General features: G+C 48.1%; 1 protein-coding gene across 2 annotated transcripts in view; it reads left to right on the plus strand.

Moving 5' to 3' along the window:
* The window catches only part of LOC308177417 (gamma-aminobutyric acid receptor subunit beta-4), an 86703-nt gene that overhangs the window by 36338 nt on the left and 35221 nt on the right, over nt 1–15144 (plus strand). For both annotated transcript variants that reach the window (XM_080554692.1, XM_080554693.1), the window contains one exon: nt 6990–7210. In XM_080554692.1, coding sequence (XP_080410818.1) covers nt 6990–7210 — 221 coding nt within the window. The remainder of the gene's footprint in view (nt 1–6989; nt 7211–15144) is intronic.

The raw sequence follows: 15144 nt of genomic DNA on the forward strand, positions 1-15144 counted from the left end.
AAGAATGATGGCATAGGCCAAAATGTGTGCAGTGCTGCTGCTGGTGGCACTCTGCTTCCCTCGGTTTTACCCCGGCTCAACCAAAGGCAGACTAACCCAGGACTGCTGGGGTTTTCTATTTCCTGTACCATTTCCACACCATCTTACCTGCTTACTTGTGGTTATCCTTCTTTACGTGATCAAATTCTTGGGCTTTTTAAAGGAAACTAACACCATCTTCTAACCTTTTGGTCAAGCCACTCTGTGCCAAATTAACTTTGTGCTCTTTACCAAATTAACATTGAGCTGAAACAGATGCACAGAGGTGTTACTTTAGAGTACCTAAACCCAGTGGGCTTCTAAGCCCCTTAAAGGATTTTGAAGTCTCCTTTTCTCCTCCCCATTCCTCCAGCCTCACTTCCTATAGTCTCGGGCAGTCAGTGTCTATGGGAAGGGCTGCAGGACCTCTCCTGTCTGGAGTAGGCTGTGACTAGATTGGTGTCCAGTAAAACCATTGGCAAGATAGTGAAGAGGATGTTTCATTTTAAACAATAAATAAAAATAAAACAAAGGTGAGTTCTGGGACTATTCTAGTGAAATCGCATTTTTCTGTTACCATGTTGCTGCTTCTAGAAAGCCTATCACGTGTTGACCACTTGAAGCGAGCATTTCTCAGCAGGCAAGACGTAAAGTCACTACAAAATTCTCTGAAGGTATGTGCAAAGGCCTTTGAAAGGGTTTAGGGAACATCGCTGGTCTTCCAGAATCACTTTTCACTTGGCATAATCCAGTTTTCTTCCCCCAGCCTTTTGAGGGCTTTAGAAACTGATATCTTCGCTAGTCACTGTTTAAACGTCTCACTCAAATTTAATTTAGCTTAATAGGCTAGTTGTTGCATGTTTAATTAAATACAAATGATTATTAAAAACATATTTTTGAGCTTTAATGGCTGTATATTAGATATGCCCATATGTGTATGCAGCAGGGCACTGGAAACAGATGCTGTAAGGCAGAAAGGGTAGTGCCTGGTAAGCACAAAAGAATGGGCTGGGGGAGGCTGGGTGGGAGATGGGAGAAGGGACAGGATACAGGCACCAGCACAGTTCCTTGGTTTGTTGTGGGTGTGCAGACGGTAAATATATAGCATACTACAATAGTGCAGACAAACAGCAGATTGCTGCCCTCCCTCCAGTATCCTGAGCCAGTTACCTCTCTAATTTGTCTCTTTCCTGGAAGAAATTGCTCAGGTAGGGACTTGTCTGAGCTCCCTCCTGGTTTAAGTGAGCATCTTATCTGCTTTTCGCTCCCCCACATACTACAAGGAGTCCTTACCAGTTTCCAGACCATCTATCAATGTAATTTTGATTGTGCAAGCAACATCCTTCCAATTTTCTGCCTGAAAATTAGTCAAACTCACGCATCAGGTTTTACTGAACTTTTAATATACAACCTTGCTTCTCTGGCCTTAGCCATCTGGACAAAGCATGCCCTTCTGTGCTGGTTTGGCATGGGAAGGTATAGGCACCAAGCATGAATCTGACCGTCTCTCATTCGGTGACTCCTCACTGTGAAAGAGGACAATTTCTCAAGTTATGATGAGGTTTGGAGTGAAAGCTGGCTGGTGACTCAGAAATGGGAAGGCCAAACCATCCTGCTCCTGGGGGTAGAACAGGCTCTGGGTTTTGCCCAGCCACTAGCTCATGTGGAACTGAGCAAGGAGACCAGACCAGCAGAAATAATATGCAATAGCTCACAGATTCTGGGGCTTAAGAATAGAAACTGCCTGGCAATGATTTTAAGGTCTTACCCAAGGAAGATGGCATGCTGCAGGTGGTGACTTTGGGGTTGCTGCCTGTACCACTGAATGAGGTTGCTGGGTTTGTTTGTTCTCACAGCAGGTGCTATGCTGTAGTCTCCTGACTTTCTCCTCCCAACATCTCGAGCATCCAGCTCGAATGGGGCTGTTAAGCAGACAATATACGGTGTTATTCTGTGCTCAGATGGGGCTTTGCTACACAGGCTGAGGGGTCTGAAAGCCTTGTCATGGGCAGGCCAACCCCCTTTGGGCAAAGGATCCAGCTAGGTATGTCCTGTCTGACAGCTGTGGGACCAGCACCAGCCCAGGTGCTGCAGAGATGGGGCATGGCAGGAGAGAAATAGGGCAACAAGATAACACTTCACTTTCACACCCCTAGCTGTGGAGGATACAGCTGATATGTCCCAGTTTCTGGACATGCATTCAGCAATTAAACACATGCAAATTACTACAAAAGTAGATCAGATCAGTGAAGAGAAACATCTCCATGCAAAGTTCTTCTGAGGTCCTAAAGAAAATGAGTTCAAGAGCACAAAGACCTGCTGCACAGGAGGGCACAGCATATCCTAGATGCAAACACATTTCTGTCTCCTTGCCTTATGCACAGATTGTAGGTGCAAGGTGGTTTTCCTGCTCCCCAGGTCAGGTGGACAATTGGTTATTCGAAACTAAGGGATGTGGAAGGAGATTCTGGTTTTCTCACCTGCTAAGCTGAAGCATAAGGAGAAGGTCAGTATCTAAAATAGTTGTCGCTTTATGTATAACAGTTGTCAAGCAGAACTTCAGACTTGTAAATCAGGCACTGGCTTGCACCAGAAGATAAATTAAAAGCAGAATAAAAGCAGAATGTTGGCAGAATACTCTCCCTATGAAAAGCACAGTAAGTACAAGAGCTGCTGCCTCCTGCCCTAGGCAAAGGTGAGGATCTAAAGCAGACTTTTTGCTGTCTTGGAGCTGGAAAGATTGCTATCGTGTGTTTGTCAGATTAACTGGTGCTTGTTAAGGTCTAGAACCCATTGATTTGTCTTATCTACATGGAAATGGACAATCCATTAGGAGGGCAAAGTAGCTTTCTAAAACAAGCTTGCTAAGTAAGGAGTGTGGACATCTTGCTCTGTCCTTTCCATATTCTCCTGTACGTTTTACACAGCTCTGATTCCTTGCAGCTGATTGCAGGCACATTGTTTAATGCTCCCCTTAAAAATAATTCTTATTTCCCCTAACACCTTCTTAAAATGAAACATACTCGAGGACTGCTTTGTCCTTTAATTTCTCTCCCAAGAATGACGGGAACAGGAGCTGGTGTTTAATCATCAAAGAAGTCGAAGCCAACAAACTGTTCATTAGTCTCTGGCAGTGGCAGCTTGGTTTTTACTAAGTCAGATGTTTCATTTTTCTCCCTCTTTCTGGAGCATCTTGGCTTTCCTAATGTTCTTTTATGATCTTGGACAAGGAGACCATATGTCATTTTCTTATATGGGGTAGGACTTTTATTTGGTCACTTCTCCAAAAAGAGGTGATTTATCAAAGTCAGGGGTGGAGGGGAAATGGGGGACAAAGTTAAGTGGCATGGCTAGCACTAGAGGTAAGCTGTAAAGCCTCCTTTATCCCCCTCGTTGTTTCCAGTACCTTTCACAGCTTGGTGAAATGCTAGCAGCCTGCAGTAGCTTTCAAAGCTACTTTGCAGCACTTTCAAAGCTCCCCCCAGAAAGCTACCAGCCATTTGTCGTACACAAAAATGGACTAGGCACAGAAGACATTCATATTACTGGAAATACTGTGTTCTGAGCAAAGATTTGGTCCCTTCACACATAGTATTTCATGCCATTTCTAGGCCTCTGAGTCCACTGTAGCCTCTAACAGGGGTGCAGACTTCTGTCTCTGCTCAAATTTAGTACTGGGCACTGTAGAGGTCACAGGACAGAAAACCAATCTGCCCCAACCTGCCAGCGACCCACATCTCCCAGAAGCTGTGCTGCGGGTTTAAGAAGCAGCCTGCTCAGGAGGGATGCTTTAGGTGACTTTCTGTTGGAAGCTGGACCTTCTGCCATGCAGCAGGATCTCCATCCTTGGGTGGTTCTCCTTTCCTGTTAGTCCCTCCCCTTTTATGACTCGGAGGACTGTGTTTTCCATGTTACGCCTAGACCTTTCAAAGTACTGCTAAGTACCTGACCTCGTGCTTTTTCCATAGGCTCTGTTGAAAGTTTTTTCCATTACCTTGCCCTCAATCTGTTCTTATATAGCAACCCACTGCAGAAAGTCAGATACTGTCATCATACAGCTGTTTTGTTTTTAACCTGTGTAAAAATTATTCCCCCTTTGCTGCTTCCTGCTTCTGTCAGAGCCTTTATATTATTTTTGAGTATTTCCTTATTTGTATACTGCTCAGTAACCCTCAACTATCTAAAAGTGTGGGACTCTGTAAGCTTAAGTAGCACGGGGTTATGATTACTTACTGACTTAATACAACCACTACAGGGAATCAGTTAAGAGTAAGTCTGATCTGTACCTATTTTTAAGTGATGTAAATACAGTGGAGAGCTAAACTGTAGAATTTGCTACCTACCACAAGGCTGCAGGTGCCAAAGATTCTGAGATGAGACAAACTCTCAGAAGAGAAACTGAGTGTCTTCAATTAAGAAGGTATCAGCTCTGGCTCAGGAGATCGTTAAGCCTGAAACAGCTGGAGAATAAAGTATCATAACACAAATACCCCGTTTTTCTTATATTTCTCCCTTCTGTTCTCTTGACTGGTACTGGAGACAGGACGCTAATGTGCGATGACTTTTGGTCCGACACAGTACCGCTGTCTCCAAAACGAGCACAAGCACGCTTGTAAGAGTATTACTTTGGGCATAATGTGTGTCCCGTATGCTGATGTATCACTGTGCTTATTGTCTTTGGGGTTCTACAGGAAACACTTTCCTCCATTCACACCTCTCTTGTGCCAACATTTCAGCTGCTTACTGTTGAGTCCTCTTACATCTTTTTTGTTTTGTTGTCTCTGCTGGGTTTCAGGAAATACTGGAGTTATCAGTCTCTTCCTCTTGTCTGGAGATGTACTCTTACAGCCCCGTCATCAGTAGCTGGTAGGACGCACTGTCACTTTAGCATGTGAGGCCCCCAGGCAAGCTCCTCTTGTTCTCTGGGGCTTTTCCTAGCCCCTGAGAGAGCTGTCCTCTCTCCTTGCAGGGAAGCAGCTCTGGAGTGTGAGCGCCTCCTGCTCCACATGTTGCTCTCACCTCTGCTTTGTGGATGCATCATGCAGCGAGGAGGAGGAGAGAGGGAGCAAAGCCTCTGCAAAACCTGAGATGGAGGAGGTGCAGGGAGGGGGAGCTGGGGCTGACAGCTCTCAGCTGCTGGGCAGAGCAGGGTGAACAGAGGCATGCGGAGGGATGTCCCACGGGGATGGTCACGCTGAGCAGCTTTCCAGCAGGCTCAGGTGCTATCTCGGCTTTGTGAAGGGCTGAATGGGAGCTGCAGTGCTGAGCACAGCCCTGCGTGCAGCTGGGCCACGAGGCGTGCCTTGCAAGGCAGCATGGAAGTCTCGTAAATAAATAGAATGGAAATGGTGCATCGGTGGCTGCCTGTCCCACTGAGAAGAGCCGGGTACCAAGGGGGGTGAGAGGCTCCAGAAACTCAGGTGCTCTGCTCATACTGCAATGCAGGTCCAAAGTCACTGGGAGGGGTAACCAGAGAGAATATTTTCCTTAGCAGGGTCTTGACCAAAGTGAGAATGTTGGTGCCCCTGAGAGATGGACTGTGAGGCTTCTGAAGCAAGATCTTAGCAATCCTTTAAAAAGGAAAGCAACACAGTTTCTTGGCCAGAAGCCTGTCACTGTGTTTTTGCTCTTTTCAATATAATACAGAAGGTGACAGATATAGCTTTTGTATCCAGACTGCACCACAGATACGCTCCATGACCTTTCAGATATGCATGTGGGTCTAGATTTCTGAATCATAGTTAGATACCCGAAAGCTGGCATACCCATACTGTGGGATTATTTGAGCTTGTTTTCAGAGGTGCTAATCAAACCTGGCTTTGAGTAAAGTCAGTGGGAGAAGACGGGCAGGCAGGATGCCTCTCTGCTCAGCCCAGATGTTAGTGCATGAGCACGGTCCTCGCCAGCACCTGGCACAGAGCTGGCAACACAGAGCAGAAATGTCCCTTGTGCAAACCTGCGTGGTCAGGAAGAGGATTCCTTTGGCACTTTAAGTATTTGCTTAGGAAGAAACAATGTGTCTCTGGCCCCAGCAGTTCATTTGCATGCATTTGCAGAAAGCTTTTTATTTAAGGACTTGTGAAAAGTTACTGGCTTCTTAAGGCTGCTATCAGCAAGACTTGTGAGCGCTGCTTACCCTGCCCACTTCCTAATCTACATCTTGTTAGCTGTCTTACCCCAAAAAAATCTTGGCTCCTAGCCTATTTAAGACCTGTTGTGAGAAGATTTTTTCATTGATGTGTACAAGACCCCTTCCTGTACTACTCATTTATCTGAGAGGAAATGATTGTACTTCTAGCACAGTGCTACAACACAGTCTGTGGCTTTGTGGAAAAGCAGATTTGGGGCCTCTGGGTCTCCCCGGGATGTGCAGTTACTGTGCAGCATCTAGAATTCGTTCTGCAAAGCTGCAGCTGTAGGCTACAAAATAGCTTTCCCTGCCCTTTAGAAAAGTCCTGACTCAGCAGAACTTTTAAGTTTCAACTTTATACTGTGGAACAGGAAAGGAACAGGAGACACGTATGGCATTGTGGTCGCTGGGGATGGTGAAGGAACTGCCCTTTACCCAGTGGATCATGCTCCACTGGTGACAGATTTCCTCCACATATGTCCCTCTCTGAGAATTGCAGTGAACTCCCAACTTAGCTCATACGCCAGGGCAAGTGCTAATAGCTTGTCATGGTTGGCCAGGATTGACTCTGAATCCTTGGCCTAGAGGTGAGATTTTCCACGTGCCTTTGGGAATGTCCTGAATTTATGCTCATAATAAAAGTGGACTTTACCAGGTGTATTGTTTCCCTTTTCCCAGAACAAATCGTAGTCCCTCCAGCTGGTGGAGGTGTAGATGCAAGCATTTGGGTGCCAGCAAATGTGGAGATCCACCAAAGGTCTCAGGAACGGCAGGAGGGGCTGGACTGCTTTGTGTCCCTGCCCTGAGGCCAGGCTGTGACACTAGCATGTTTCTCTCCTAGGACTACACCATCACCATGTACTTCCAGCAGAGCTGGCGGGACAAACGCCTGGCATACAATGACCTTCCTCTCAACCTGACCCTGGACAACCGGGTGGCTGACCAGCTGTGGCTGCCTGACACCTATTTCCTGAACGACAAGAAGTCCTTTCTGCATGGAGTGACAGTGAAGAATCGCATGATCCGGCTCCATCCTGATGGGACTGTCCTATATGGCCTGAGGTAAGTCTGAGGCGAATTCTTGTTGGTTGTGGTTGTGAATGACACCTCGTCTAAATTTCCTTCATTTTGAAAGAGGTTCTGGTATTTTCTTCAAGCACACACAAGGACTACGCAGATTCTGAAGCGTTGCACAGGTTTAAGCACCTGCTCTTCCTCCAAGCTAGACGTGGTTGTTTCCTTCAGGCCTCTGAAGTTCCCTGTAGTGCTATAGACAAATGCTGGAGATGGGAATAGTTGGTTCTGTGTGTTTCAGGTCACTGTCATTCGTGTTGCATAACACTTCTGTTTGAAACACTCATTTTCAGTTGCTTATAATTTTCTGCAAGTTTGGCCTATGGAGATGAGACTTCATTACTCTGGTATCTAATGCTGAATACCTGTAGCACTTGAGTAAAATCACTTTAGTTATTTTTGAGTATGAGATCGTAGACATTTTTGTACCATTAAAAAAAAAAAAGTCTCTTCACCAGAGCAATTTTGATAATTGAGCTTTGAAAGTTGATATCTAGTAGGGGAATGGTCCTCAGCAAGGAGGCTTTTTATGGTGTCTGGAATAAATTTATTTGCAAGTACAAAGGATTTTTGAAAGTGTGTTTGTGTGTAGGGGAGGTGACAGAGTTTGACCTTGCTGTGTTATCTGGATCTGTAGAGGTGCCAGGGCAGGTAGGAACGTCAAGTGGGAGGACGAAGGGGGCTATGTGGGAAGTTTGCAGCTGTAGATAAGCGTGCACTTTGGGATGCTGTAGGTGAAATCTAAGCAGTGATTTCCCCAATCCTGTATTTGTCTGCGTTGAGCTGTTCTCCCAGTGTGTTTTTTGTTTGTTTGTTTTTGTGTGTTTTTTTTTTTCCTCCTTTTTGACTACCAAAATTCACAGCTGGCTTTTAGACCTGCCTCCACATTCACAAATGATTGTGATAGCAGCTCTGGGCTTACATCCCAGTGCAGCAAAGGGGGAGGAAAGACCTTTCTCTTTCAAAGAGGGTACACCCACCCTTCCCATTTACAGTATCAGCTCCTCTGCTGCTTCGTGTTTTGTGGCAAAGACTGACTTTTTATGATGATTTCTTCCTTTTTAAGTAGCAGGGCTGTTTTGGGGAGGGTGGGGCTGGGTGTAGGCACACCAAAGTAGGAGGATGCATAGGACATCATCCTGCTAGAGCAGCAAGGTGCCTGTGCCCAGTGTTTCCCTATGGCAGAGCTCTGGGAAGCTGTAAGAAGCAGTGGATGCTTGTGCTAAGGGACAGGCAGGGGTATGCTCCAGTCTGTCGTGAAGGAGGGGGCACAGAGTGCCGTGAGGCTCGGGCTGCTGAGCCAGCCCACCTGAGCACAGAGCTGCCTCCCCCAGGCTGGTGGGCACCCTTAGCATGCACCTGCGCAGCACACAGAGCAGAAATACTCGTGTATTTTTATCAGCTGCCATTTAGTCAGCTCCAACAACGAGCAGTGTGGATCCAGCTGCCAAGCAGTAGAAGTCCACGGAGGGTTTGCAGGGCCAGGCTGCTGTCTGAGCACCTCCAGCACCGTCCCTGCCCTTGCCCTCTTGCGGGGCCCTGCGGTGCGGGTGCGGGAGCTCAGCTCCCTCCCAGGCAGGGCCTGGGTGAGATGAGGAAAATTGCATCCAGGCCAAAAGAAAGAAAATGACAGCTGTTTGCCCCTGTTATTTCCAGGGCCATAGTAAGAGCCGCCTGTGTTGTTTTAACTTTTGGCTGGTTTTCCTGGAAGCTGCTCTCTTGCCCCTGGAGAAAAAGGCAACTGCAAAAACAAAGCAGTGAGCAATTGCAACTGCTGTTCCTGGGCTGTGCCTCCAGCCAGGATGGCTGGCTTTCACTGCCCTGAAAGCACTGGGGTGTTGGGGGACAAGCCAGGTGCCCTGAATGCTTGAAGTCCCTCTAGATTTATCCGTGGTGGTATGGACAGTGCTTTCCTTAAGGCTTGCTGTCTGGACTGACTCCCGCACCTGTGATTTTGCTGACAGCAAAGTGCTAGGTGCAGTTTTGCAGGTGCAAATAATTGTGATCATATTCAAAAATACATAGACATATGCACAGCAGGTGTAAGCAGGTAAGAAAATGCTCTGGATATTCAGCTGTGCTCCCTTTATCTTGGTACAAATACACCCATGCTTGCTCTGCAAGCAGTAAGGAAAGTGCGGGTCCTTCCTCTATTAAAAAGCTTGGTCTTGTCTTCTCTTGCATTTTTGGAAGGATCTTTAAAATGGAGTTGCCTTGATAGAAGAAGGCCAAAGGAGGCATTTTCTGTGTTTTGTGAGTTTTTTTTGTTTTGTTTTGTTTTTTCCTTTGTTTACCTGCTTATTTGTTTTTCCTCCGGCGAGATACCACAGCTCTGTTCCTTCTCCTGCTACCTTCTCACCAGTCGCTTCCCCCTCCTTTGAGCTGATCCTGTAGCAAAGTGACTCAATCGTGCTATTTGTGGCACAACAGTCATTTTTCTTTCCAGCAGTCTCTGATGTCAGAGACCGGGGAGGATGACACCCTGGCAGGCCCCAGCTTTCAGCGAGTGTTCAAGCAGGATCAGGCTCAAACCCCGGATCAGACCACAAGGTCCGAGTTAGCTCACATGAAGTCAATGGGTATTTCGTTTGACTTCAGTGAGGACAAGATCAAGCTTCAGATAACTTGTTTCCATGAGTAAATGAAGCCCTTTATTCTGCCGCTCTGCTCCATTGTGGACGTTGCGTGTCAGAAAAGCATATGCTTGTTTTTGATAGAATTAACGAATTAGTGGATGAAGGGAGTGCAGCAGATGTAATACAGCTACATCTTAGGAAAAGCGTTCGATACAAAAGCTTACTCCAAAATTAATTCACACTGGGCTGGGATTAAAAGCCGGTTGCCAGATCTCCGACAAAAGGAATGCATAAACAGCCACGGGCTGCGTCGGGGAGGCGACGCTGGGCTGCAGGACCAGCTCTGGTGTTTCCCAGCTCCGTCCCTTCCAAGCTAGCAGATGGCCAAAATCCCGGGGTCTGGAGCCCAGACCCAGCCCCGGGGATGCTCCAAGCAGCTGAGGATGTGTGGTCTGCTGTGGGAGGATGCAAACCCAGCAGAGCCAGTGGAGTTTTAGGACACAGAAGGTGGTGGGGTGGGGTTGTGTCCGCACTCCTCTGGCCCCCAAACACCTTGCAAGGTGCCTGTGAGGTGCAGGAGAGGTGGTCACCTGGGGCACACAGCGGAATGTGCTAAAGCAACAAGGAAAGGCTGCAACGCGAAGGGAGGCTTAAAGGAGCTGCCCACAAAATGAAAAGCAGTCAATTGTTGGTGTAGGGGAGGGAGGTGGACAAGATAGTGAGGAAGAGCCGTGTAGAGCTGGCTGGATTTAATGTATTTTTCCTCCTAATGGCTTTTTGTCAGAAACTGCATTGGTTTCATCAAATTTTAAACAAAAAATTAGGGAGAAATTTTTCATTTAAGAAAAAAAAAACGTTTCAAAGTGTTGATGTTTCACTCCTAATTTTATGCAGGGAATTTTTCACTTATGTCAATAATTCCCTCTCTATTTCATGCTGCTTGTACTACCACTGCTGGAATTTGAGAGTTACAGGGAGAAACACCGAAGCCTTTCTCTGGACCTCCAGAGACTGTCTAGCCCACTTCTGCCATAATATTCACTAAGCTTTACATTATCACACATCCAAGCTATACATTATGGTCTGATATCTGTATTTCCTTTTCTAGACCATGCAGTTTCCTTTCGGTAGTGAAGCAAGTTAACACTCATCAAATGTTGATGTCGTCAGTATTTTCCTGTGTTTTCAGAGACCTAAAAATAGAAATAGCTGTAACAATGCTGAAATCCTCATATGGTAATTTGAAATCGCATTTGAAACCGGCTTAAAAACATCCTTCGGGGAAATCTCGAAGCTATTTGATTTCGTTCCAATTAAGGACCAAACCGAATTCCAGCAAAACAGGTGCCTCGAGGAGCTCAGCATCCCTGTGCGCGCGGGGCAGCGGAGGGCTGGGGCGCGGGGCAGCAGGCGCGGAGCCGAGTGGACAGCGAGCGAGATGCAGCGCCTGGCTGGCGAGGAGCCCAGGCGATGTGAGCTGAGCAACTGAAAAACTGCAGAGGAATTTGATGACGGAGACTAAATCCTGTGCAGGGAGAATGAGGGATCTCCTCCTGCGAAGGTGGTGTAGCGGTGGGGGTGTGTGTGTGTGTTTTGCTTTTTTTTTTTTTTTTTTTTTTTTGATTCCTGCCCATGATAGTCACCGCAGTGAGGTATGGTTTGGAGATGAGGCAGTTTGTGTAGATGCAAAGAAGCCAAGGCACAGCAGGGCACTGAGCCCAATGGGAACGTAGACCCCTGCTATCCCCGTCAGTGTAAATGCCTGTTCAGTGCTTGAAGCAAGGCGGAGAGAGCTGTTATAGATCAGACATCTCAACACTTGCAGTTTAAACCTGAGTGAAGCTGGATGTATCTGCTTTGGCAGCACAGGGTTTCTGCTTTTCATGGGGGTGAGTTCCCAGCAGCCTGCTGCTCCCTGCAGTGTAGCTGCTCCCGGGGGGTGTCAGCCTTTGCACTACAGCAAACTGACCCACTCCTGGGACAGAGCCTGCTGCTGGGCCAGGCAGCAGCTCGAGCACCACCTGTAGCTCACCTTATGCAGGGAAGCAGCCCAGGTGGGCAGAGGCACGTCCAGCATCCCTCCCACCCACTCACCCACCAGCAGGTTACTGCATTGTGCCTCTGGGGCTGCCCTCCCTCCTCCCCATGGTTTGGGCTCTGCTGGAGCTCATCTTCTTCCTAGCTCCTATTTTCAGCCCGTCTCTTGACCAGGACTGAGCTACGTCTGCATTACATTCCTCAAATTCAGGCTTGGGATTATTGGTGTTCCAGTTGGTAGAAAGGGTTCTCTCTCTCCTGTCTCGCTTGGAGCCTGCTGTTTGCAGCCATGTCCTTGCTCTCCCTATGGGTGTTCTCTGATTTCTATGGAGTAGGGACCTGACAGGTTATAACTGAGGAGTTTTCTCTACACTGAGACCCCAGAGCAGCAATTTTCTGCTTCCATCTCGCAGGCCAGAAGAGAAGAAATCTGCAGTTTTTCTCTTTGCTTCCCCCTCCCTCCCCAAGAGAGGTTTCCCTGGAAATGTGAGAGATGATTCAGTCTCTACCCTGCCTCTAGCAGCTCTGCCCGCTCCCTCCGCAGGTTAGGCAAAGGCAACAGAAATCTCTCCTTTGGCAGCCTGGTTGTAAGCAGTTGGGCTCGTGTCCACCCAGCTGGGCTCCAAAGCTGGTGCTGCAGCCTTGCACTGCTCACACCACCCAGCTCCAGCACAGAGGTCTGGGTGTGGGAGAAGGGTTTGTTCAGTGGGTGAGGGGAAACGAGAGTTCAGTTAGGAACCTGACAGATCCCCATGTGCGTTTTGGCTTTCTAGGGACAGGATGAGGGGCTTAGCTGGAAGCACTAGTTGGACACAGAAGTGCCTGCTTCTACACTTCAATTCCTATCCCCCAGAAAACGTGTGCTTTTTCCTCTCCCAGGGTGGAAAACAGGTTGATTTCGATTACTGGTACCCTGAGTACTAGTTTAGAAGAGCTTTTTTTCTCCCCATCTAATCTGAGTGCAGCGCATACTGCTGTTTATCAAAGGATGCCTATGCAGGCACAGATGCTTTTGGAAACAGAGTGACCTTAGCAGGATTGTGCCAAGACTTATGGAGTCGGTTTTAGGCCAGCAGACACAAGGGGAAAATATTCCATATCCTTGCCTTGCTCTTGGTTCTAACATGACCTCCAGGAGTCTGCAAAGATCAGACCGTGTTAAAAGAATGGCAAAATCCACCACGGGTTTATAAATCCCTCCAGGCCCTTCAAACTTTGTGCTTACTGCCAGGCAGAAGGTGACATTTGCCAGCATGATTTTTATGACTGACTTCGAGAATGTACAGAGTTAAAATTCGATTTCATTTTTTCCCGCATTCAGCAAAACAGCAATTTTGCCTCTCCTTCCACTCTCAGTTATCAGAATCCCAGTACAAGTCTAACTTATCCCTTGGGGGGGTCTGCACATGTCCTGGTAAACTCAAGGTGCTTGTGTACTTTCTCCTCGTTGCTGCAAATTGAGCTCTGGGAGTCAGTATCACTGGGGGACAGGAGCATCTTCAGCTTCTCAGGTAATCTGAAATCCAAAAAGTTTCAACCAGCAACTTAGAGTGTTTTTTTGTTTTGTTTTGTTTTTTAATCTTTTGCTGTGTTTGAATATTTGCGTTAGTCCCTGGATGATGAAACTTACTCCATATCTGCAAAACAGACAAGAATGTAAGTGTAGGCACACGCTGTTCCAGTACCACTTAACATTGGCCCCAGAAACCAGTCCCAGGCACATCTAGTTCGTTGGTATGCATGTAGTTATGATGCACACAGTGCAGCAGTTCATTTTGTAAGGATGAGCTCAAGGAGAAAGGGACCCTGCTTGCTTTAGGAACCCCTCAGAGGTGAATGTCTTCGCTTCTCTCCAACCCAGCCCTCCTTAGAGAGGCTGGACCTGCTCCTTTAGGAATCAGATGGTGTTTTGGGGAAGTCATATTTTGCCCTTTACACTCATAGCTGATGAATTTGGTTCACTCGACACACTGGAGACGATCCAGAGGATGAACTGGTGGCTGAGGGCCTCCAGAGCTGAAGTTTGGTACAGGGAGATCACACCTGGGGAGCTGAAGGGGCAGCTACCATGGAGGGGGAGGCAAGCAACAGGGTAGGGGATGGAGAGGAGACATTCAGCCAGGGCAGGTAGGTTTTAAGAGGTGGGAGCTCCACATTGCTCTGTCTTTGAACTTATATAATCATTCTAAATAAGACAGAAGAAGCCATTAATAAGTAAACAGTGATGAGGAGGATTGGAAAGGGAATGGAAGGGCTGGTGGCGTTCAGGTCGGAGAACGTGTGGAGGACTGATGGTGTGCAGGAGTCTGAGCTGCAGCTGTGGTGGGATGGACCTGTAGTGCTGCTGCTCATGGAGCAGGCAGCAGGGTGAGGCTGCATCGCTTTTCCGTGCCTGCCTCTGCTTTATTGGTGCTAGTGCCAGGTGGGCATCGCTTCCTCCTTGTAACAAACAGAGACCTAGCACGTGCCTGGTGGGGCTTTGAGCTTTGTGGCTGCCCTACCTGAAGTGATCCCTACCTCCGCTGGGGCTGAAGGACTCTCTGCAGAGTAAGATATCTGTGCTACCTCAGCTTCTGCTTGGATCTGCTGGGTGCTGGCAGAGAAGGGGGATATCCATCAGCACACAGCCTGCCAGAGCTGCTTGACAACTCACAAATGCACGTCCCTTCTTTTTCTTTTTGGAAATGTGCAGTGGTTTCTCCCTAGCCCTGTCTCCCCTCGATGGACTGCCTGCCAGCTGTGCAGCAGAGTAGCAGGGCGCTGAGGACTTGGCTGCTTTGAAAGCCTGCAGACCTGAGGAGCAATGATGAGGGCAAAGGCACAAACACGTCTTTTCTATGGGGAGGGAAGTGAGAAGGTTGTGATGTGAGGGGGGTGACTTGGAGGCCTGCAGAGGTGACAGAAATGGAGGGAGGAGAGGGGAGCTGGAGGTGGTGGGTGCTTGCCCCTTCACCGAGCGCGTCGTGCGAAGGGCAGGCGAGCCTCTCCCCTCCGATGGGGGCTGCGCCTCTGTGAATCCTCCTCTGTGAATCTCCGATGCGTCTCTGTGAATCGCCATCGAAGCAGATGGAACTTCGCACCACACACATTTTTGGATTTAAAAGGGGAGGGAGGGTGGGCAAAGAAGCAAGAGAAGGGGGAGGGATGGAGAAGACGTGGCCTGGCCAGGAGCCAGCACCTCCTGCCAGTGCCACGGGGAAGGTGGCACCCTTCCCCAGCGTCCCCTCCGGCCCCGCGCTCCCTGCTCTGCTCCACTCGGGTCGCGTCTCCTGCGGGCACTGCTCTCTGTCTAGAGCTGTTTACAGGGCG

Source organism: Anser brachyrhynchus (genome assembly GCF_964034855.1).
Source record: "Anser brachyrhynchus genome assembly, chromosome: 13".
In the NCBI taxonomy this organism is placed as follows: domain Eukaryota; kingdom Metazoa; phylum Chordata; class Aves; order Anseriformes; family Anatidae; genus Anser; species Anser brachyrhynchus.